The 25,507-nt window shown below is 46.1% G+C and overlaps 1 protein-coding gene across 3 annotated transcripts in view; it reads left to right on the top strand.

The window, feature by feature from the left end:
- Nucleotides 1–24,215, top strand: part of LOC142922505 (fructosamine-3-kinase-like) — a 50,516-nt gene extending 26,301 nt beyond the window's left edge. Inside the window, exons 1-5 of one of the 3 annotated variants that reach the window (XR_012940103.1) lie at nucleotides 9,851–10,265; nucleotides 16,932–17,023; nucleotides 21,163–21,285; nucleotides 22,141–22,298; nucleotides 23,039–24,215. Coding sequence is in view for 1 of the 3 variants with exons in the window: in XM_076063315.1 (XP_075919430.1) it covers nucleotides 21,229–21,285; nucleotides 22,141–22,298; nucleotides 23,039–23,057 (234 nt within the window). In the remaining 2 variants the exon portion in view is untranslated. Of the gene's footprint in view, nucleotides 1–9,850; nucleotides 10,266–16,931; nucleotides 17,024–21,162; nucleotides 21,286–22,140; nucleotides 22,299–23,038 lie in introns of those variants that run through there. The other 2 variants (XR_012940104.1, XM_076063315.1) reach the window with 2 other exon arrangements.
- Nucleotides 24,216–25,507: the final 1,292 nt, after the last annotated feature.

Below are 25,507 nucleotides of genomic sequence, written 5' to 3'. Positions count from 1 at the left end.
TAGCTCTCACGCCTCGCTCTCCTCAGCCCTCACCTCGTCCTCCTCACCCCTCGTCCTCCTCACCCCCACACCTCGTTCTTCTTACTTCTCACCCCCCGTCCTCCTCACCCCTCGCTCGTCCACCTCACCCTGCTCCTCATCCTCCTCACCCTCACCTCGTCCTCCTTACCCCTCACGTCGTCCGCTTGACCCCTCACCTCGTTCTCTTGACCCCTCACCTCATTCTCACCCCTCACCTCGTCCACCTCACTTGTCCTCAACCCTCACCTCGTTCTCACCCCTCACCTCGTCCTCACCCCCACAGCTCGTTCTTCTTACTCCTCACCCCTCACTCTCCTCACCCCTCGTCCTCCTCACTCTCGTCCTCCTCACCCCTCGTCCTCCTCACCCCTCACTCTCCTCACCCCTCGTCCTCCTCACTCCCGTCCTCCTCACCCCTCGTCCTCCTCACCCCTCGTCTTCCTCACCCCTCGTCTTCCTCACCCCTCGTCTTCCTCACCCCTCGTCTTCCTCACCCCTCGTCTTCCTCACCCCTCGTCTTCCTCACCCCTCGTCCTCCTCACCCCTCGTCTTCGGCACCCCTCGTCCTCCTCACCCCTCGTCCTCCTCACCCCTCGTCCTCCTCACCCCTCGTTCTCTTCATTCCTCGTTCTCCTCACCCCTCTCCTCGTCCTCCTCACACCTCATCTCGTCCTCCTCACACCTCACCTCCTGACCTCGTTCTTCTTACCCTTCACCTCGTCCTCCTCACCCCTTGCCTCGTCCTCCTCACCCGCTCTTGACACGGCCAACACACGCCCATGGCAACCTCACTTAGGGCACGGCACACCGACTTAGCATCACCCTCATTTATACCTCCACGTTTATCGGCCTCGTTCTATCGTGACGGCCAAGACGCTGGACGTTTGTGTTAAAGAACTTCGTAGCTCATCGGATTCCTCCTCCAGTGTACAAATAAATAAATATCACGGCTCTGATCTCTTTGCGGCGCCGCAGTGGCGTTCATCACTCGCCGCCTCCCCATTGCACGACTACGACGCCCTCTGTTGGACGCTGTGTGTCATCAACATTGTTGCCTGTGATTACACTCAACACAACGTTGTTGTTGTAAGTGATTACACTCAACACAACGTCGTTGTTAGTGATTACACATAACGTCGTTGTGTGTAATTACACTCAACACAACGTCGTTGTTAGTGATTACACTAAACACAACGTCGTTGTGTGTGATTACACACAACGTCGTTGTGTGTAATTACACTCAACACAACGTCGTTTTGAGTGATTACACTCAACACAACGTTGTTGTTTGTGATTACACTCAACACAACGTCGTTGCGTTTCATCAATATTTTTGTGTGTGATTACACACACAACAACGTTGTGTTTAATCACGCAACAATGTTGCGTGTAATCACTCACATATTGAGTGATTACACACTCGGCGTGTGTCTGTAGCAGTTGTACGTGTGCCGCTTGTCGTAGATGTTCGCGGTTTGAATCCAGCGGCCGCCCTGTTTAATGCTACAGGCGTGTTCACCGCAAAGACACCATGTGCCGTCTGCTTCAGTGGACGTTGAAGATCCCAGCGTCATGGACCAGATTAACCGAATTAAATACAATTGCCCGCAAATTACCCAGTTGGAATATACTGTGCCTAGTAATCATTGCTGGGAAATGTGGTAGAACCCTCCTGAAAAGAGCCAGTAGGGCTATCCTGGGTAAAACTGACCACCCACCCCCTCGTGTGGCATGTTAGCCTTAATAGGTGCTCGCTAACAGCACTTATTTATCGAACAGACTGTTAAATGAAGGGACTGTGTCTTCATTGGAGTCCGTGACTGTGTAACCTGGTACATAAGGGTGCCGCGGTGGTGGGATGTTAACTCCTTCACCTGGTATGCAAGAGGTCGTGTGTTCGATCTGGACCCTGACGCCTGTATATTTGGAGTTTGCATGTCTCTCTCTCTCCCGTGGTCGCGTGGATTGTTCTCCAGGTCTTCCAGTTTTTCCCTCCATATTTAGAAACATGCGTTCAGAGCAGGAGTCTCAAACTCAACTTACCTGGGGGCCGCTGGAGGTAGAGTCTGGGTGAGGCTGGGCCGCATCAAGTATTCCAAAAAAAAGTGCAACTGATCCAATCTTCTCAATCTTTATTAATAACAGTTCAGAACATGAACGGTTCTTCAGAACATAGGCTTCTCTTACCTACTCCATGCTTCCAGAGACCTGGCAGCGCTTCCTCTTCTTACACAGCTGAGCCACATTTGGCTTGAGGAAGGAAGCAATTGAGACCCTCAGTATGGGTTGAAATGCTCATCAGTAAGTTTGGACCTGTACTTTGACTTATTAAAGTTCATGGTGCAAAAGAGCTTTTCACACAGATATGTGCTCCCAAAAAGGCACATGGTCTGCTTGAACATCCTGGAAAGCTCAGGGAAGGTGGGGGTGATATATTTACATGTTTTTATCCCAATACCTGAGTATTTGGGATCTTATTTAGTATTCCCTTTCTATATATTCTGAGAGGTATTTGAAAACTTTATCATTGTTCATGCTTTTTTGAGCACTTCGTTTTTCTTATCATTATTAAATTCATCAATCGTGTTCTCTCTCAGGTGTTTATACCTTTCACATTCATAAATAAAGTGATCTAGATTTTCTTCTTTTTGTTCACATCCTACATATCCTTCTGCTCTACCGAATCTCTCTGGATGCCATTGAGCTAACTCTGGTGTCCATGTTACTCCACCTGTCTTAATTCTTAACATCAAGTGCATTGTCTCATGTTTTATATCTTTTAATTTCTTGCTCTTTTTGATTAAATTGTTCTTGGTAAATTATTTTCTTTTGCGATTGTACATATCTGTCCTTTTTCCTTTTCTTTGTTTCTCTTGTAATAATAATCTATAACTTCTTTATAATATTCAGGTTCTAACCAACATTTGGCTTTTGTTCTTGCCACCCATCTCATGCTATTTGCTATCCATGTAATTATTTTCCCTTTCCTATTGCAACACTCTGTTGTCTTTATTAGGTCACTGATTACACTTGTTGAGTCCGCCCATTTCTTGAGTCCTCTGTACCTTGCACAGGGTGACAGGATATATTTTCCTTCCACTTGGTGTCACTCCGGAATCACGTTTCAACCAAGTGACTAACGTTGCTAATTCGCGTTGGCTAACTTGTCAACAAACACCGGAAGCTGTCACGAGCCTGAGCTATGCTAAAAAAATATAATAATTAAAAAATAAATAAAAATTGATGCCAAATAGTGGGCCACAAAATATCGTTCCGCGGGCCACAATTGGCCTGCGGGCCGCGAGTTTGAGACCCCTGGTTTAGAGTATTTTACTGCTATAAATTTCCACAAGATGAGCCACTCCGTTAAAACTAACATTTATGACCAGATCGCTTCTTAAAAAGAGCTATATGGCTCACTTACCTGGTAAAATAAAAAGTTACATTTCAAATAATTACCACGGTAATGTGTCACCCACACGACCTTGAACTTGAGGCATCGCGCAGAACGCGGCATGCAGTGTGGGGTTAGCTGGGTGGTGCAGGGAGATGCTACTACTTGCAGAGGGGGGCGGGGCAGGGGGGGACTGAGTCCTCTTGCATAATTGACTTGCGGATTGACCGATGCATAGACGAAAAGATAGCACGTGAATGAATGAGTGTACGGCTGGACTGCAAATGAATGGACAATATTCTTCATCGCCATTTTAAAAAAACTTTACATTGTAATCCATCACCCTGTACATCTGCTGAACCAACGTATCCTACAGCAGCATATGAGTGTGTTTTCATACATTGCCTGAGTGTGTGTTTCTTGCGTATGATCGGTATGTGTTTTACGCATGATCCATATTTGATATCACACAAGATATTTGCCTGTTTTTCTAATGATCTGCACGTGTTTCACGCATAATCTCTGGGTTTCACAAATGTTCTGTGTGGGTGGCCGGGTCCACCCTCAGCTGCCTTTTTCTCCCGAGTTGCGATGTGTACACATCGTACCAGATACTAATTTAAGGCTGAACCGACCTCTCGAGATCCAGGACGCAGTGGTGATGGTGGCTGTAAGCGGGACTCGAGCTCGGGTCGCCTCGTCCTCCTCACCCCTCACCTCGTCCTTCTCATCCCTCAGCTCGTATTCCTCACCCCTCACTTCGTCCCCCTCACCTCGTCCTCGCCTCGTCATCTTTACCCCTTGCCTCGTCATCTTTACCCCTTAGCTCATCCTCCTCACCCTCACCTCGTCCTTCTCTAACCCCTCGCTCTCCTCACCTCGTCCTCACCCATCACCTCGTCCTCCTCACCCATCACCTCGTCCTCCTCACCCATTGCTTCGTCCTCCTCAACCCTCGTTCTCACCCCTCGCCTCCTCCTCACCCCTCGCCTCGTCCTCCTCACCCCTCGTCCTCCTCACCCCTCACCTCGTCCTCGCCTCGTCCTCCTCACCCCTTGCCTCGTCATCTTTACCCCTCAGCTCATCCTCCTCACCCTCACCTCGTCCTCCTCACCCCTCACCTCGTCCTCCTCAGCTCGTCCTCTTCACCCCTCGTCCTCCTCACCTCGTCCTCCTCACCTCGTCCTCACCCCTCACATCGTCCGCTTGACCTTTCACCTCGTCCACACCCCTCACCTCATCCTCACCCATCACCTCGTCTTCCTCACCCCTCAGCTCATCCGCTTTACCCCTCAGCTCGTCCTCCTCACCCCTCGTCCTCCTCACCCCTCAGCTCGTCTTCCTCACCCCTCACCTCGTCCTCCTCACCCCTCGACTCGTCCTTCTCACCCCTCATCCTCCTCACCCCTCGCCCTCCTCACCCCTCGCCCTCCTCACCCCTCGTCCTCCTCACCCCTCGTCCTCCTCACCCCTCGTCCTCCTCACCCCTCGTCCTCCTCACCCCTCGTCCTCCTCACCCCTCGTTCTCTTCACTCGTTCTCCTCTTCCCTCTCCTCGTCCTCCTCCCACCTCATCTCGTCCTCCTCACACCTCATCTCGTCCTCACCCCTCACCTCCTGACCTCGTTCTTCTTACCCTTCACCTCGTCCTCCTCACCCCTTGCCTCGTCCTCCTCACCCGCTCCTGACACGGCCAACACACACGCCCATGGCAACCTCACTTAGGGCACGGCACACCGACTTAGCATCACCCTCATTTATATCTCCACGTTTTCGGCCTCGTTCTATCGTGACGGCCAAGACGCTGGACGTTTGTGATAAAAAAAACTTCGTAGCTCATCGGATTCCTCCTCCAGTGTACAAATAAATAAATATCACGGCTCTGATCTCTTTGCGGCGCCGCAGTGGCGTTCATCACTCGCCGCCTCCCCATGGCACGACTACGACGCCCTCTGTTGGACGCTGTGTGTCATCAACATTGTTGCCTGTGATTACACTCAACACAACGTTGTTGTTGTTGTGATTACACTCAGCACAACGTCGTTGTTAGTGATTACACTAAACACAACGTCGTTGTTAGTGATTACACTAAACACAACGTCGTTGTTAGTGATTACACTAAACACAACGTCGTTGTGTGTGATTACACTCAACACAACGTCGTTGTGTGTGATTACACTCAACACAACGTTGTTGTTTGTGATTACACTAAACACAACGTCGTTGTTAGTGATTACACTAAACACAACGTCGTTGTGAGTGATTCACTCAACACAACGTCGTTGTTAGTGATTACACTAAACACAACGTCGTTGTTAGTGATTACACTCAACACAACGTCGTTGTGTGTAATTACACTCAACACAACGTCGTTGTGTGTAATTACACTCAACACAACGTCGTTTTGAGTGATTACACTCAACACAACGTTGTTGTTTGTGATTACACTCAACACAACGTCGTTGCGTTTCATCAATATTTTTGTGTGTGATTACACACACAACAACGTTGTGTTTAATCACGCAACAATGTTGCGTGTAATCACTCACATATTGAGTGATTACACACTCGGCGTGTGTCTGTAGCAGTTGTACGTGTGCCGCTTGTCGTAGATGTTCGCGGTTTGAATCCAGCGGCCGCCCTGTTTAATGCTACAGGCGTGTTCACCGCAAAGACACCATGTGCCGTCTGCTTCAGTGGACGTTGAAGATCCCAGCGTCATGGACCAGATTAACCGAATTAAATACAATTGCCCGCAAATTACCCAGTTGGAATATACTGTGCCTAGTAATCATTGCTGGGAAATGTGGTAGAACCCTCCTGAAAAGAGCCAGTAGGGCTATCCTGGGTAAAACTGACCACCCACCCCCTCGTGTGGCATGCTAGCCTTAATAGGTGCTCGCTAACAGCACTTATTTATCGAACAGACTGTTTAATGAAGGGACTGTGTCTTCATTTGAGTCCGTGACTGTGTAACCTGGTACATAAGGGTGCCGCGGTGGTGGGATGTTAACTCCTTCACCTGGTATGCAAGAGGTCGTGGGTTCGATCCGGACCCTGACGCCTGTATATTTGGAGTTTGCATGTCTCTCTCTCTCCCGTGGTCGCGTGGATTGTTCTCCAGGTCTTCCAGTTTTTCCCTCCATATTTAGAAACATGCGTTCAGAGCAGGAGTCTCAAACTCAACTTACCTGGGGGCCGCTGGAGGTAGAGTCTGGGTGAGGCTGGGCCGCATCAAGTATTCCAAAAAAAAGTGCAACTGATCCAATCTTCTCAATCTTTATTAATAACAGTTCAGAACATGAACGGTTCTTCAGAACATAGGCTTCTCTTACCTACTCCATGCTTCCAGAGACCTGGCAGCGCTTCCTCTTCTTACACAGCTGAGCCACATTTGGCTTGAGGGAGGAAGCAATTGAGACCCTCAGTATGGCTTGAAATGCTCATCAGTAAGTTTGGACCTGTACTTTGACTTATTAAAGTTCATGGTGCAAAAGAGCTTTTCACACAGATATGTGCTCCCAAAAAGGCACATGGTCCGCTTGAACATCCTGGAAAGCTCAGGGAAGGTGGGGGTGATATATTTACATGTTTTTATCCCAATACCTGAGTATTTGGGATCTTATTTAGCATGCCCTTTCTATATATTCTGAGAGGTATTTGAAAACTTTATCATTGTTCATGCTTTTTTTGAGCACTTCGTTTTTCTTATCATTATTAAATTCATCAATCGTGTTCTCTCTCAGGTGTTTATACCTTTCACATTCATAAATAAAGTGATCTAGATTTTCTTCTTTTTGTTCACATCCTACATATCCTTCTGCTCTACCGAATCTCTCTGGATGCCATTGAGCTAACTCTGGTGTCCATGTTACTCCACCTGTCTTAATTCTTAACATCAAGTGCATTGTCTCATGTTTTATATCTTTTAATTTCTTGCTCTTTTTGATTAAATTGTTCTTGGTAAATTATTTTCTTTTGCGATTGCACATATCTGTCCTTTTTCCTTTTCTTTGTTTCTCTTGTAATAATAATCTATAACTTCTTTAGAATATTCAGGTTCTAACCAACATTTGGCTTTTGTTCTTGCCACCCATCTCATGCTATTTGCTATCCATGTAATTATTTTCCCTTTCCTATTGCAACACTCTGTTGTCTTTATTAGGTCACTGATTACACTTGTTGAGTCCGCTCACTTCCTGAGTCTTCTGTACCTTGCACAGGGTGACAGGATATATTTTCCTTCCACTTGGTGTCACTCCGGAATCACGTTTCAACCAAGTGACTAACGTTGCTAATTCGCGTTGGCTAACTTGTCAACAAACACCGGAAGCTGTCACGAGCCTGAGCTACGGTAAAAAAATATAATTAAAAAAATGATGCCAAATAGTGGGCCACAAAATATCGTTCCGCGGGCCATAATTGGCCTGCGGGCCGCGAGTTTGAGACCCCTGGTTTAGAGTATTTTACTGCTATAAATTTCCACAAGATGAGCCACTCCGTTAAAACTAACATTTGTGACCAGATCGCTTCTTAAAAAGAGCTATATGGCTCACTTACCTGGTAAAATAAAAAGTTACATTTCAAATAATCACCACGGTAATGTGTCACCCACACGACCTTGAACTTGAGGCATCGCGCAGAACGCGGCATGCAGTGTGGGGTTAGCTGGGTGGTGCAGGGAGCTGCTACTACTTGCAGAGGGGGGCGGGGCAGGGGGGGACTGAGTCCTCTTGCATAATTGACTTGCGGATTGACCGATGCATAGACGAAAAGATAGCACGTGAATGAATGAGTGTACGGCTGGACTGCAAATGAATGGACAATATTCTTCATCGCCATTTTAAAAAAACTTAACATTGTAATCCATCACCCTGTACATCTGCTGAACCAACGTATCCTACAGCAGCATATGAGTGTGTTTTCATACATTGCCTGAGTGTGTGTTTCTTGCGTATGATCGGTATGTGTTTTACGCATGATCCATATTTGATATCACGCAAGATATTTGCCTGTTTTTCTAATGATCTGCACGTTTTTCACGCATAATCTCTGGGTTTCACAAATGTTCTGTGTGGGTGGCCGGGACCACCCTCAGCTGCCTTTTTCTCCCGAGTTGCGATGTGTACACATCGTACCAGATACTAATTTAAGGCTGAACCGACCTCTCGAGATCCAGGACGTACTGGTGATGGTGGCTGTAAGCGTGAATCGAGCTCGGGTCGTCGGATTCATTGTAGCGCAGCGTGCTAAACCCACACGCTCACAGACAGGACTCCAGCTCATCCACCTCGCGCACCTTTGCCAGGAACTTCCAATTGTGGAGCGACGAGCAAATGAAGCGACCCGACCTCCCCTCGGGATACGATGGCTGGCAGGTGGTTGAAGCTATCCGGCAGGAAGCGAGTGCAGGTAACGCTCACCTGAGCGTTGCGAGGCGTGCCCCGCAGGTGGTATCACGTGGGACGATGGATGTGCGACCACGCTATGGCCCTTTCACGATTCCGCTGCTGTATGGGGACCGCCACAACCTAGCGGATCGTTGCGGTGTATTTGACCATACTTCACCACGCTGGTTGGTTGCAGGTGTGGGGAGCGGCACAGTGCAAGGGTTCATGTTGCTGGACTGCCCCTTTTCTGATCATGTGACCCTTGCCAGATTAATTCTGCAAATGCGCAATCGCCGAGCCATGCGACAGCACCCCCGGTTTGCCACGTGTAGCTCTTGTAGACGATGACAACAAACACGCACCCTGCTCTACGGAGCCTGACAGCAGTCATGATGGTGGTGGTTTGCGTGGTACCTTACCATCAGACAAAAAACTAAACAATTTTGTATTTTACCCGGTAAAGCTCACTGAGCTACATAGATGTTTCTCTGAAGCGACCTGGCTATCACAAATGATAACTCAACGAAGTGGCTTATCACACGGAAATGTATTCTAGCCTCGATATTACAGCTGAATACAAATCCTCTGAGGGTACCCACGAGCCCGGGCAGCAAGGGGGCAGTTGGCAGATGGTAAGGGGCCAAGGAGCAAGGGGGAGGATGGAGAAGGGCAGTGGGGAGTGGAGCAGTGGTGTGGCACGTTCGAGTGATGCAAATATTAACTGATTTGTATTGAATACAACTAGAACAATTTACACCGGTGCGTTGATCGATATGATCTTGATTATAATGTTAACGATAATTATGTTGAGATTAGCATATGCAGGAGATAGTGAATATAATGCTAATGTCTTTATGCATGGTGATGGTAGAGATCTATTAATCTGGTGATGATGTAATGATGATGGCTTGGCAAGTTGAAGATGGTGATGATAGTGCTCCTGCTGGTGGTGGTGGTAATTCAGATGATGATTATGATACTGCGACTTGCTGTAGCTGCTTATAATAATAATGATGCTGCATCTGCTGCTGACGATGATGATCCCCCCCACCCTCGTCCACCCCCGCAGGTTCTGAGGAGCGCCGCATGGTGGTGCAAGCACTGAGCCTGCTGAAGCGCGGGAGTGCGGAGAGGCGACCCCGCGAGATGGAAACAGGAGGGACAGGGTCCTCCTGGGGGGATATCGTGAGCGGCGCAGGGGGTCCTAGAGGGGTCGAGAGGGGAGGAGACACAGCGGATGGACACCTCATTGTTCCCCCCGACGGGGACCCTAATGGGGCCCCAGTGGGCGGGGACTCGGGTGGGAGATAACGGCCGAGGTTCGCGTGGCGAGAACAAACGCGCGACCCCGTGTGCGCGTGAGCGTGCGGGGCCACGAGGGCACGTACACGGGACCCAACCTCGGCGGGATCGAGGAGGAGGCCCTCCTGGAGCTTGGACTGCACGAGGCTTGAGACGGAGGTAGGTGGCTGAGGGGTTGGGTGAGTGACAGGTTGGGTGAGTGAAGGAGGCATTGATTGATTGCGTGGGTAGAGGGTGAGTGGGTAATGTTGAGTGAGCGGGTGTATGTGGTTGAGTTAGTTGGTAGGTGGCCGAGTGGGTGAATGTGGGAGGTTGAGGGGGTGAATGAATGGTTGGATGAGAGAGTGGGTTGGTGAGTAGGTGGGTGAGTGTGGGAGGTCGAGTGGGTGAGTGAGGGGGGTCGATTGGGTGAGTGAGACGGATGGTGAGTGGGTGGGGGAGTTTGAGTGGGTGAGTGGATGCGTGGGTGATTTGGTAAGTGCATTGTTAATTGTGTAAATGGCTCGGTGAGTCAGTGAGTGCGTGCATGGGTGGTAAGTGAGAGGATGAGTGGGTTGGGGAGTGCGTGAGTGGGTTGGGGAGTGCGTAAGTGGGTGGGGGAGTGAGTGGGGGAGCGAGTGGGCGGGTTAGTGATTTAATCAATCATCGTGTGATTGAATGGTTGAACGGAGGGGTAGGTGAATGAGTGTTTGTGGTTTAGTGAGTGTGTATGAGTTAGTGGGTGGGTGAGTGGATGATTGTGGGAGGTTGAGGGGGTGAGTGGATGTGTAATTTAATGGTTGTATGGGTGGGTGAGCATGGGAAGTTAAGTGGGTGTGTGAATGAGTGAAGGGGTGGGGGAGTTGAGTGGGTAGGTTGTTGGATAATTGGGGTGAGTGAGTGGGTGAATTATTGGGTGGCTGAGTGGGTGTCCGGGTGAGTTAGGGGGTGGGTCAATATGGGTGGATGGGTGATGGAGTCGGTGATTGAGTTTGTAAATTGAGTGGGTGATTGAGTAGTAGGGTGAGAGTGGGTGGTTGGGTGGGTGGAGGTGAGAGGTTGGGTGAGTTGGTGGGTGGGTAAATGAGTGGATTGATCAGTTAGTGTGTGGTTGAGTGGGTGGTTGTCTGAGTGGGTGAGAAGATGGGTCGTTGAGTGAGTGAATGGGTTATAGATTGAGTGGGTGGTTGTGTGATTGATTGGCTGAGCAAAGGGGTGAATTAGTGGATTTGTGTGGTTGAGTTACTGGTTAGGTGGGTGAGTGCATGAGTGTGGGAGGTTGAGAGTTCGTTGGTGAGTGTTTGAGTTAGATATTGAGTTGGTGGTTATGTGATTGAGTAGGTGAGCGGAGGATTGGGTGAGTGAATAGATGTTTATGTTTGAGTTAGTGGGTGGGTGATTGGATGAGTGGGAGGGTAATTGGATGAGTGGGAGATTTAAATGGTGAGTGAATGGGTGATTGAATGCTTGGATGGGGGGTGAGTGATTGAATTGGTGGGTACGAGATTGAGTGGGTGGCTGGGTGAGTGGGTCAGTGAGTGGGTGTGTGGGTGTGTGTGTGTAGATTAGTTTGGTATGAGATTGAGTGGGATGCTGGGTGAGTGGTTGAGAAGATAGGTGGGCAAGTTAATGAGTGAGTGGGTGAGTGAGTGAATGGGTGAGTGACGGCTGGGTGGGTAATTTAACATGGGAATCTTCTTTGGTTCTTTCGGTAAAGTCACGTAGAATGAGAATAAAATAATAAATTGATAAAATAAAATAACATAACACAATAATATTCTCACGACGTTTCGGCCACAACACAAGCGGCCTTCATCAGGTGAAGGGACGAGACTGTCTGGTAGGACAGCGCTGGAGTGGCGCTGTCCTACCAGACAGTCTCGTCCCTTCACCTGATGAAGGCCGCTTGTGTTGTGGCCGAAACGTCGTGAGAATATTATTGTGTTATGTTATTTTATTTTATCAATTTATTATTTTATTCTCATTCTACGTGACTTTACCGAAAGAACCAAAGAAGATGAATCATTGCAGTCACGAAAGCTTTAAATCGAAATTTAACATGGGAAATTGAGTGGGTAAGTTAGCGTGTAAGTGAGTGGATGGTTGAGTCAGAGAGTGAGGCGCCAAGGTGGTGAGATGTTCACTATTTTGCCTTGTATACAGGAGGTGGTAGATTCGATCCCGACCCTGTCGCCTGTATATTTGGAGTTTGCAAGTTCTCACCCGTGGTCGCCTGGATTTTGTTCTAGATCCTCAGGGTTTTCCCTCTGCATTTAGAAGCAACATGCGTTTAGAGGATTTGGCTGCAATAAATGTATCTGTGATAAGCCACTCGTATATCTTTCATTTGTAGCCAGGTCTATTCTGAAAAGGATCTATATAGCTTAATGGGCCTTGCCTGGTGAAATAAAAAGTAAATTTCAGTTTAAAGCTTTCATGACTGCAAGGATTCATCTTCTTGGTTCTTTCGGTAAAGTCACGTAGAATGGGAATAAAATAATAAAATAAAATAAGACAATAAAATTATCACGACGTTTTGGCCACAACACAAGTGGCCTTCTTCAAGTGAAGAGACAGGTCTGTCCGGAAGACAGAGCTTGAATGAACGCTGACATGCAAGGACCGCGTCTATTAAGCTGTGTGGGCGGAGTTAAAATATGAATTTGCATGTTACCTGCATCACCTCCGGAGAGGAGGAGGGAGGGGGCTGGGAACACAGGCAGAGAGGAAACAAGAAAAGGGGCAAGTGCAACAGCCAAGGTGCGCTGTTGTTTCCTGAGTTGCCTTATGACTATGCTGTAAACTGGACTACTATATAATACAATATTATACCTTCCAATCTAAACTACATGGTATAACATCACATCATAGACAAATTCCACTTTTGAATTATACAATGCGTTACTTTACACTACCCTATACTTTAGATTATAAACTATTAGACTTGTGATATTACACTATGTCTTATTCTATGAACCCAACTATATACCACACTGATGTATATTCATTATGCAATTACGATGCTATATATTGCCTTATGAGTTATGTTAAACATTACAATGTTATACTATTAATTATTATACTACTTGTTGTAAACCATACCATTGACCGTGGTGTGAGAAGTATTAAGAGGCAGTGCCAGCGAAAGGGCTGCGGTCTGAAAATCACCATAAAATACAATCAATTAAGAACCGAAATGGTTTAAAACATCTTTCCAATGGTTACTAAGCCAGAATCCATCTTCTCGGTTGAAATTGTCTCTGTGCTTGTACATGTGGATGGCCTCATGAACGAATCTCTCATGGTAGCTGGTTGGCTTGCAACGAACCTCCGTCTTGGAGAAGTCAATGTCATGTGAGCCCACTGAATTATAACAGTGATCTGCCACGGCAGAGGCGTTCGTCCTACCGTGTTTCAAGTCTGCTTTATGTTCGCGGATGGGGTCCGATATATGTCGTATGGTTTCTCCAATGTAGCTGCTACCACAGAGGCACTTTAGTTTGTAAACGCCCAGGTACTGTATGTCTGGAACCACATCCTTTACAGATGGAACCAGATCACGGATTTTTTGTACTGTGTTGAATCGGACCTGGATCTTGTGTTTATTCAGGATTTTGGAGATATTTTTGTGACCCCCGCAATGTACAGTGAGGGGAAAAAAGTATTTGATCCTCTGCTGATTTTATACGTTTGCCCACTGACAAAGAAATGATCAGTCTATAATTTTAATGGTCGGTTTATTTGTGGTGAAGGTTGTTTTGAAAACGAGCTATGTAGCTCATTGGGCCTAACCTGGTAAAATAAACATAATTTATTGTGTAGGTGAGTGAGCGGCGTGTGAGTGAGTGCATACGTGTGTAGGTGAGTGGGCGGTGGGTGAGTGAGATATTGGGTTAGAGATATAGTAGTGGATGGCTTGCTGAGTGGGTGAGTGGCTCTGTGGTTAAGTTAGTGGGTGGTTGAGGTAGTGGGTGGTTTAATTAATAGGCGATTTAGTTTGTGAGTGGTTGAATTATTGGGTGGTTGACTGATGGGTGGGTGAATAATTCCGTGGTAATGGGTGAGTAGATGAGTGGGCGGGTGGTTGGGTGAGTGGGGGATTATAAATTGAGTGGATTGCAGGGTAAGTGGATGTGTAAGTGGGGTGGGTAAGTAGGTGAGTGGCTGAGGGAGTGGGCAGCTGGTTGGGTGAGTGGGTGGGTTAGAAATTGAGTGGGTGGCAGGGTCAGTTGATGTGTAAGTACTGGGTGAGAAGGTGAGTGGCTCATTGAGTAAGTGAGTGGATGGGCGAGTAGGTGAGTGGATGGATGAGGGAGTGAGTGGGTGGGTGAATTAGTGGGTGGGTGAGTGGATGTTTGGGTGGGTGGATGAGTGAGTGAGTGTTTGGGTGAGTGAGTGAGTGTGTGGGTAGGTGGTTAGGTGGTTAGTGTGTGGGTTAGAAGTTGAGTGGGTTAGTACCTGAGTGAGTGAGTCGGCGGGTGGGTTGGTGAGTTCGTTGTTGGATGAGTGGGTGAGTATTAGTGGGTAGGTATGTAGGTGAGTGATTGACTGTGTGGGTGGGTGAGTGAGTGAAGAGATGGGTAGGTGGGTTGGTTGGTGGATGCGTGAGTGAGTGAGTTAGTGGGTGCGTGAGTGCATAAATGGGTAGGTGAGTGAGTTAGTGGGTATGAGATTGCGTGGGTGGTTGGGTGAGTGGTTGAGAATTAATTTTGATGAGTTAGTGGGTGGGTGATTCGGTGAGTGAGTGGTTGGGTTAGCGTATGGGTAAGTGAGCAAGTGGTTGGGTGAGTGTGTGGGGTAGTGAGTGATTGAATAAGTGGGTGAGTGAGGGGCTGGGTGGTTGGCTTGGCTAGTGAGATTGTGGGTGGGTAAGTGAATGGGTGTATTGGTCTGTGAGTGTGTGAGTAAGTTAGTCGGCACGTGATTGAGCGGGTGGCTGGCTGAGTGCGGGAGAAGATGGGTGGGTGAGTTAGTGGGTAGGTGAGTTGGTGCGTGGTTGGGTGAGTGAGGGGGTGGTTGGGTGAATGGGGGAGTGACTGGTGGGTGGGTAAGTTAATGTGGGAGGTTGAGTGGGTGAGTTAGTGTGTAATTGGGTGAGTGGGTCAGAGAGCGGGGTGCCACTATGGTGAGATATTAACTACCTCACTGAGTATACAGGAAATCGTGTATTCGATTCTGACCCTGCTGCCTGTATATTATGAGTTTTAATGTTTTGCCTGTGTCCTCGTAGATCTTTCTCCGGGTCCTCCAGATTTATCCCTCCGCATTTAGAGTCAAGATTTGTTTAGAAGAAATGTCAGCTTGATAAGCCACTTCGTTCACGTATCAGTTGTAACCAGATCACTTCTAAAATGATTTATATAGCTCTGTGGGGCTTACCTGGTAAAATACAAAATAGTTTAGTTGTAGTTTATTGGATGGGTGATTGGGTAGGTGGGTAGTTCGGTGCGTGGGTGGGTTAGAGGTTGAGTAGGTGGCAGGATGAGTGGGTGGGTGAGTAGATAAGTGGCTGGTGAGCAGGTAGGTGGGTGAGTGCATGAGTTATAGATTAAGTGGGTGAATGGGTCAGTGTGTGATTTGGGGCATGAATAGGTGATTGGGTGGGTTAGTGGAGTGTTGAGTGAGTGGGTCGTTGAGTTAGTGAGTGGGGGGTATGCAGGTGGGTTCGTAGGTAAGTGGTTAAGTGAGTGGCTGGGTGTGTTGATGAGTGAGTGGGTTTCGCGATTGAGTGGGTGCCACGGTGATTGGGTTCATGAGTGCTTGGCTGGGTGTTTGAGTGGGTGGGTGGGAGGCTGAGTCAGAGTGGAGCGCCAGGGTAGCGGAATGTTAACTCCCTCGCCATTTGTATAAGACATCGTGGGTTCGATCCCGATCGTGACGCCTGTATATTTGGAGTTTGCATGTTCTCCCTGTGGTTGCATGGATTTTTCTCTGGGACCTCCGAGTTTTTCATGCATATTTAGAAATATACATTTAGAGGCTTTGGCTGCTATAAATGTCCACGTGATAAGCCACTTCTTTGAGCTATCATTTGTTTGCCACGTCGTTTCCGACAAGGATCTATATAGCTCAGTGGGCCTTACCTGGTGAATTTTAAATAATTCAATTGTAGTTGAACTATTTTAAGTGAATAGGTGGATGAGTGGGTCGGTGGGTTGGTGAGTGGCTGGTTTAGTAAGTGAGAGGTTGGATGAGTGGGTGGGTGGTTGAGTTGTTGGTTTAGAGATTCGGTACGTGGCAGGGTGAGTGAGTGGGTGGGTGGCTTTACGAGTGGGTGGGTGGGTGGGTGGATAAGTCAGAGAATGGGGCGCCATGGTGGCTAGGAGATGTTAACTACCTCGCCTGGTATATTGAACTTCGTAGGTTCGATCCCGACCTTGACGCCTGCTGTATTTTTGAAGTTTGCATGTTTTCCCCGTGGTCGTGCAGGTTTTTCTCCAGTTTCTCTAGTTTTTCCCTGCACATTTAGAAACATGAGTATTTTGAGCATTTGGCTGCTATAAATTTCCCTGTGATAAGCCACTTCGTTAGGCTATCATTTGTGGCCAGGTCGGTTCTGAAAAATAGCTCTGGTAAAATAAAAAATGGTTTCATTTATAGTCTACATAGGATTGACTTCCCAGGAAGTAACACTCATTGTATAAACCCCAGAAGAATATTGTTTTGAGTCACCCAAACCAGAATGTGAACTGATATATTCGTATTTTCAAGCGAGGTTATCGGCCACAGACCACCTGGACAAATATGATGTACTTTAGTTTGCATATGAATTATTACTTGGGGTTTGTTGGCATGATAAAGTTAATGTTTTCTTTGACAGGTCTATTGTGTTGTACACTCTGACAGGGGCTCAGGCTTGTTGGGGCAGCATCTGGCTGAAATGCACTTTCACAACAGGAAGATTGGAGAGAGGCTTCACAAGGAAGAGAAAACTATCGGTATTGAATCATGAAAATGTAAAACATGTGGAAAACTAGGCCCACCGATCCAACCCTAGCATCATGTCAACTATGTATTATGTTGACATTCCTTCGCACTGAGAGTAGGCATGCTAATCGGATCGAATGAATATGTGTAAACAGGCGATGTGTGTGTAAACAAACACACATTTCATACAGCTGTTTATTAATCGTAAAAATCAAGTGATTGAGCTAGTGAATGAGATAGACACATGCTGTCATTATTTCATACATGAACACAACCAACCAGCCAGCGGTCATGATTTTCCACACCTAATCACATTCATCTCTTTGTTTTAGCCATCTTTGTGATGAAGGGAACTGTATTGTTCATGTGTGTGCAATGTACTTTTCAGAATATGAATTATGTTGGGTAATATATGAATTATGGCTATTAAAAGTATCTGTATTTAAGTCCATCAGGGCAAACTCTTCTGCAAAGGAGACTTAGAGCATTCAACATTGCGTCCCTTTATATTTTTGCTAATCGCATTATTTTTCGATTTAAAGCTTTCGTGACTGCAGGGATTCATATTCTTGGTTCTTTCGGTAAAGTCACGTGGAAGGGAAATAATAAAATAATACAAATAAAACATATAATAAAATTTTCACGACGTTTCGGCCACAACGCAAGCAGCGGTCCTCAGGTGAAGAAACAGAGCTGTCGGAAAGACAGCGTCTTAATGAACACTGCCCAGTGTTCACTGCCCAGTGTTCATTAAGACGCTGTCTTTCCGACAGCTCTGTTTCTTCATCTGAGGACGTCTGCTTGCGTTGTGGCCGAAACGTCGTGAAAATGTTATTATATGTTTTATTTGTATTATTTCCCTTCTACGTGACTTTGCTGAAACAACCAAGAATATAATCGCAATATGTTCAGGAGATAAATGTCAAGGTCTGCTAGCCAAAAGAAGGCTTTAGGAGAGAGTTCATGTAGTTTTGCTATTCATTCATTAAAGGGCAATAGAGTAAATGCTCAAATAAATGTTTTCAGCTAATTTTTTATATACGCTAGATTTACAAGTCTATAATGTACAGAAAATACCATGGTTGGCCAGACCATTGCTCGGCTTCTGCATGTGGCTCCTGGGCAGTTCAAGTGTGGCTCTGTAGAGGTGCTGCTAATTTGTAACTCTTCAATTTAACTTTATATGAAGTGAGAACAATCTGGTATCGGAGGCAGGCCATGAGTACTCCCAGGGCACTGAGATTTCTAAACTCAAAATTCCACAGCCAGTCGACACGAGTCAACTTCTGTATGGCTAATCTTTATCTCTTGTGGCTCCCGCGGCCATCTGAAGATTATGATATGCTGCTGGTAGGGTCAGGAAAGTTGGTCACCCTTGGTATATATCTGTATATGCGTTGATGATTTTGTGCATTGTTCAGCTGCTCCGTCACGACAGGGCTCCCAGTCAGTTTGAGACTGCTAAATTAAGGTTCTCATGTGCTTTACAGATTTTGATAAAAATTTCAGTCTTTAATTTCTCCCAACAGGTATGGACCCTGGGCAGGAGGTGTAGAGTATGTGGGTTTCATACGGCTATATGCTGTGGTTACATCCCACATGTGATCTCCGCTTTAAAGTCATGAAACTGGTTGTAGCCCATTTAAATTTTAATATACCCGTTGAACACGTAGGCTTTCGCGGCCAATATCATCCATAATATCGTTTTTTTTGGGTTAGATCGTTGAAATATAAATCTGTCGTTAAACCCGCCACCACCGACACAGCCAATTCGTAAGGTTTGTCACGTAAACAGAACATTCCAATTCGTGAAGGGCTCACAAGTGACGTCATCACATCTATCCCTCCAAGGAATGAAACAGGAGGATTTCTCTACGAATTTGGCTGTCCACCTAATGATGATAGTTGTAATTACTGGCGAAACGTCATACTCAGATTGTAAATGTTGTGGATTTTCTCTCCATCACTTCGGTTTGCTGTACAAGTAGCGGATTGGCATGTTCCGTTTACGTGACAACCTTACTAATTGGCTGTTAGGTGGTGGTGGGTTTAACGGCTCATTTATTTTTATGCGATCTAACCCAGAAAAACTATATTATAGATTTAATATACCCTTTTGTTGAAGGACAGCCTAGGTGACCAAAGTTTTATAGGAACGGCAATAATGTTTACTTGATTAAATTAGTTTTATCATGGAGCGGTGAAATCAGTTGTTGTTCAGATGTCAGACTAATTAGTATTACATCGTAGAAATATGAGAGTCCTTTGTGTAATAGTCTATTAACCACTGATGATGGTAACATTGGTTTAAGGTTACATTTTAAGAAGAACTAGATTGGCGTACATTTTATACTCTTTGGTTCTGTTCGGTAAAGTCATGTAGGTAAATAATAAAACAACAATAATCACGACGTTTCGGCCACAACACAAGCGGCCTTCATCAGGTGAAGGGACGAGCCTGTCTGGAGGACAGCGCTGGAGTGGAAGTAGCCACGCTTAGATCACGACATTTAAGCTGTGTGAGAAGAAGAAGAAGACCACGGGCTTTGACAAAGGAATTAGCATATAAATTAGCATTGAAATGGCTCATTGAAATAGCTAAGTTAAAGTATACACATCCGCAGAGGTGCCCCTTGACAAAGGAAATTAGCATAGAATTTAGCATTTAAATAGTTTAGTGATTAGCTAGTAACTGGTCACAGAAATAGCTATGTTAAAGTCAGAGTATATACATTCACCGAGGCACCTAGTACTCATCAAACAGGAGAATTTAGCGAAACACAACCACGCTCAGACATCGGACCTGTGTGCGAGCAAAGAGGTGGTGTACGTGCCGGTGGACTTGCAGTTTGGCGAGGGGGGGGGGGGAAAGAAGGGAGGGGGATTTTACCCGTTGATGGTGTGAAAATGGGAATTTATAAGAGCTGCGAAAGTTTGGGGTACCACTACTCGAAAAATATACTGTACCATTGAAATTAGTTTAATGTTTAGTTCGATTTAGAACATCTTTCCAATGGTTGCTTAATTTGAAACCATCCTCTCGGTTGAAATTGTGTCTGTGTTTGTAGATCTGAATTGCTTCATGAACAAATCTCTGATAAAAGCCCGTGGGTTTGCAAAGAACCTTGGTATCGGAAAAAATTATATCGTGATCCCCCACAGCGTTGTAACAGTGATCAGCTACGGCAGAAGAATTCGTTTTGCCGTGTTTCAAATCTGATTTGTGCTCGCGAATTCGGTCAGAGACATGTCGCTTTGTCTCACCGATGTAGCAATAACCGCAGGTACAACTCAATTTGTAAACCCCGGGGTACTGTAAATCAGGAATGACATCCTTCACGGATGGGATCAGATCACGAATTTTGCATAAGTACACAAATTTATAAAACAATATATCTGATAAAAAAATGCATATATTTTCTTCCATTGCACACAGTTGTACCATTGATAACAGGGCACACAGTTACAACTGACACCACCAGATGTCACTGAAGTTCCCTCAGAGATCGATCTTGCATAACCAGTGTTCACATAATTAGTTATGTTTTCGCTAATTACCAATTACACTCAGAGCCGGGTTTGACAGACTTGTATGAATGTATGTTGAACTTCCTTTCCACCGTACATAGCCAACCGTGCTAAGCGGAGTTGCGGGAATTAAGCGCAGAACCTATCGTTAGGATCAATGCTGTTGTATTTTTTTATGAGGATATCAATTGGTGGCTGAAATGAGATGTTCAAAGACTACAGCATAATAATCGGTACATAACATGAGTGTCGAATTATGTCTTAAGAATTACCCAGCCATTTGTACGTACAATTCAACGTTTCTGGGTGACATCTTAAGTCCGTGTTCTTCATTGCAAGGCCCGCGGGCCGGTGGCAGTCCCTGGTGTCCTTTTTACTGCGACCTCTGACGTGCAGTCCCCGACAATACACACAAGTGAAAACACCCCATCATGCTGTCAAACCCCCCAATGGTTTCAAATGTGAGATGGCTCTTTCACTGATAATGTCTTATTCGCGAAAGTGGCCCCCCTCCGAAAATGAGTGAATATCACTGTTTTAGGTCAAGGATTGGCCAAATAAAGTAGGTATTATTTGCTTATGTTTTTAAATGTCCGTAATAAAACTATATTAATGCCACCAGCTGAATGAGTGGCAGGAGGACTGGGTGACGTTCTTCTCACGGCAGCGACTGCAGCTTCAGCTGGACATGATAGAGAAGGACTACGGTGAACGGGAAACCCACGAGCTCTGGTCTCGGCTTCAGGTTCGTAAGCTGTTTCACTCTCGCCCTTAATCCTTTCCCGTTCCGAGACGACTGCTCATTTCAGAATGGGTCTCGTTCACCACCGAATCTCGGAACGCGCAAGCGGTTCAGCGGTAATTTTATTTAGAGAGGCATAGCGCCGTTGTTTTTAAAGACATTGTACTAGCCGCAGAGCACCGTAGCGACAGGACAGCACTCTATTATAGCTGGTACCAAACTGTGCTACACACTTTCCCGCACGGCCTTGTGGGATCCTCGGTACCGATAAAGTTATTTAATATTTACTTCCTATTACGTTCCGATGACGTACACGAGATTCAGCGGTGAACGGGATGCACCCCGCAACTTGCAGTCATCTCGGAACAGGAAAGAGTTAATACATGCAGCAGTTTAGCTCATCATGTGCACAGCCATATGGGAAACCCATTTGATCGCAGTGGGTTTTCGAGGGGACTTTAAAGGTAACGTGTTTCACACGCAGGCTTTCGCGACCAATATTATTCATGATAAAGTTTTTTTTGGCTTAGATCGCGTAAGTGTAAATGCGTCGTACACCCACATCCACCCAACACAGCCCATTAGTAATGTTTCTGACATGAACAGAACGTGCCATTTATGTTATTGCTTCGGCACTCTGGTGTGTTAGAGATGAAACGCAGAACATTTTCAAACGAGTACGACCTTTCGCTGGTGATTACACCCAGCATCATCAAGCAATTGCCAGAAGCGTTCTGACTTCTGGCAATTGCCTAATGGCAATTGGAGTGGGTGTACGACGCATGTAAATTTATGCGATCTAACTCTAAAAAAACGTTATCATGAATAAAGTGGTGTTGTTTTTTGCGTGGTGTGCAGCTTCGGTTGGGGGAATTTTTCCGGGACGTAGAGGTGGTTCCGGCACTGCTCCACGGTGACCTATGGACTGGGAACGCTGCAGAGATTAATGAAGGGCCCGTCATCTTTGACCCAGCCTCCTTCTATGGGCACTCGGAGTACGAGCTTGCCATCGCTGGGTAAGAAAAAACTACAAACAACCAAAACAATAGCAGCAACTGCCGTTCACTGCCCTGTCTGTGGCATGCAAGGTTCATTCGTATAACCTCAGTGTGGCAAGGGCTGGCTCATTAAATAAATAACAGAGACCAGGTAGAGTTGTGGTTGAGATGTCTACATGCTGAGGTCTCCACCCTCTCTATTTGCTAACTTACAAAGACTCATCCTTCCTTGCTAAGGCTTTTTGGGCAAATCCTGTTAAAGCTGATACGGTGCACAAAACACTAGTGGAACGATAAAACTCTTACTTATCCACGGCACTTGAGGATGCTTGAATGTTCCAGAAACACAGTTTGTCGAACAAGGAAGACAAGTTGCCACTGATGTGCTTTACCAGAAATCCAAGCTGAAGATAATTCATTACACGTCAAATGGAATTCAAACCCTCAGAGCTGGGATATGCTTCAGTGAACAAAAACACATTTGACATGATGTTTACTGTGCAGCCATTGGTGACTAAGTTGAGACCACAGCATTCCTGCCCTCAATTCGCAGGAACGTTTGTTGATAGATGGCTCACTGAATTTTGAACGGAGGACCTCAATGGCATTGGCTCGGTGCTCTGACATTGAAATTAACCTCGAGCCACTCAATTTCCTGCATTACGTTGAATTTGTGAAAATGTTGTTCATTGTTATGTTGTTCATACTGGAACAGCAGCATTGTAAGATTTTGAATGTTTGGTGTTGTTTGGGTACAGGATGTTCCAGGAGCTTTAGCTTCACGCTTCACTCATCCTACCACGCTTCACTCATCCTACCACGCTCTCATCCCAAAGTCACAAGGCTTCGGCAAGAACCAGAAGCTCTAGCAACTCTTCCACTACCTGAACCACTGGAATCACTTTGGGACAGGATACCGAGGGTCATCCATCTCCACCATGCGCAGTCTCCTCAAGTGAATGAACGGTGCAGGAAATCGTGGGCTATGGTGTATGACTATAAAAATTATTATCGGCCATGATATACATTGTTGAATAAAGGCCTTCCCTAAGCCACCACTCAATCTCACAAAACTAGTCCATTTAAATGCTGTGCAATGCCCTAGGCATTCCACGTGAGTGTGACCGGGGGTCCCTTTGTTCCACATCCTGGCCGTGATCTCCACGCGAAAACTGGGTCAGTTAATGTCCGAATCAGAATCTTTAATTAGGCTGGACGAATCTGATGAGCTATGAAGCTCTTTTTTTCACAGATGTCCAGTCGGGGCGAGTCAGAAAGTTACAACAACAAACAACAGTACAAACAGATAGGAGGGCAAAGTAAAGGAACGCGAAGCAAATTTTGACTTAAAACTTTCGTGACTGCAGGAATTCATATTCTTGGTTCTTTCGGTAAAGTCACGTAAATAGAAAACAAAAAACAATAAAATAAAGACCGCTTGTGTTGCGATTGAAACGTCCTGGGTTTTTTGCTTTTATTATTTTCAATTTATTTTTTATTTGGTTTATGTATTTAATTATTTAATTTGAATTTGATTTCTTGTTTTCTATTTACGTGACTTTATTTACGTGACTTTACCAAGAATATGAACGCTAAGCAAGTCATGAAATAAAAATATGTAAGAGTTCAAATTGCATTAGTGCATCAATTCCTGCCAAATTTTTTTATCACCAAATGCCATTTTGGGCAATGCAGTATAACAAAAACAATCCCAGATGTTTGGCTAGTACCAGTTACAGTGTATGTTTTTGTTGTTGTTTTGCTATGGGAGTAAACCCATGCAGAGAAAGGGACCAGAATTAGGAAAGCGAAACCAGGCACTCCTTCAGAAGATGCCATGCACGGGCGTGACCACTGCACCACCCTGACGCCCAAACAAATGTAATTCAAATAATCTACAATACTGGCAAATAAACCCTATTAGTGTCAACCGAATATCCGGACAATCTGGCCTGTGTATAGCTGCATCGGTGTTTCTATAAGTCGTATTCAAATTGCCTGCTATGAATAATATTTTAAAGTACAGGTTGCCCACCTCTGGTTTTATTTAACTTACCAGTTGTACTCATTCTGTTTGTCACAGGTAATATGGCAAGGAAAATATTTCGCAGCACGATTAGGACAATTATGGTGACACATGTGACCCCCTCTACACAAGTAACAGTTGAGAGTCAATGCTGTGATGTTGTGCGATTGGTGCAAGCGACCCCATCGTTGTGTTTTAATGTTGAGCAGTTAAACTTGCACTGTTGTGGGGTGAGGTCAAGGCCGATGTCTGCTTGCAGCGGTGTCAAGATGAGCGTTTTGAAGAGGCTCGCGAAGGATGATACTTGGCAGTTGGGTGCAGTCTCCCTCCATTAACAACAGAGGGCAGAGGAGCGACACTCACAACAATTGGCTGAGCACTGGGCGTATACAACGCATGAAGTCGGCAGCAAGTTTATCTCAGGGAGTTGACCCGCACACGACAACTGGGTCTGTCCCGCGTGTTCACGCTATAACGCGGTTGCCTTCATTTAGGGAACGCGCACCGCCATAAGGCGACTTGTGAGCGGTCGACGCCGAACTACTTTCTTGAACTGCGCGGTTGAGCGAGACGAGACGGTAACGCGGCGGCGTCCCCTCAAGTTGTTTGTAACCCAATTCTGACTGCGCAGTGAGGCGGTGGGGGGGTCACCAAGTGACACGCAGCTTGACCGTGGAGTAGATCGCGAGGACGCCAACGTCGCCTAGGCAATGCCCCCCCCCCTCTGGCTCTGCCTGCCTCGCTCTGTGCACGTGAGGTGTCAACCACGTGACGCGGGCCACTGCGCGCGTTGCGTCACCGCTCACCGTGGGGGGCCCCTCCGCTACGTCCACATCGTACAGTTGCACATTCATTAATAGTCACACTCTTAATCATGTTTATGGTCATCGTCATTAAAGGTGAGTTTAATAATAATACCACTACACAATGTGTGCATTAATATATACGGTATGAATAAAATGCACCTGTAAATATTCTAAGTAAGTTTGACCTGACATTATTGCACAACAATTGCCCAGCCACCGTGGGATGTTTATCCTCCAATGTGTATCTGGCTCTGACCTGACTTATATAAAAGTGCAGCTCTGCAATTGCTTGGTCACACCACCACTGGTGAAAAGACCTTCATGAGAGCGAACTCTTTACGAGTATTTGGTCTACTTTTCCATATAACAATAGGGTTTACCCTTTCTGGCAATAC

Source organism: Petromyzon marinus, unplaced genomic scaffold (assembly GCF_048934315.1).
Source record: "Petromyzon marinus isolate PM22_M1 ecotype Great Lakes invasive population unplaced genomic scaffold, UKy_Petmar_22M1.pri1.0 PM_Scaffold_1, whole genome shotgun sequence".
NCBI classification, from domain to species: Eukaryota; Metazoa; Chordata; class Hyperoartia; order Petromyzontiformes; family Petromyzontidae; genus Petromyzon; species Petromyzon marinus.
Note: the sequence above shows the minus strand (reverse complement) of the source record. Positions and strands in the feature narration are given on the sequence as shown.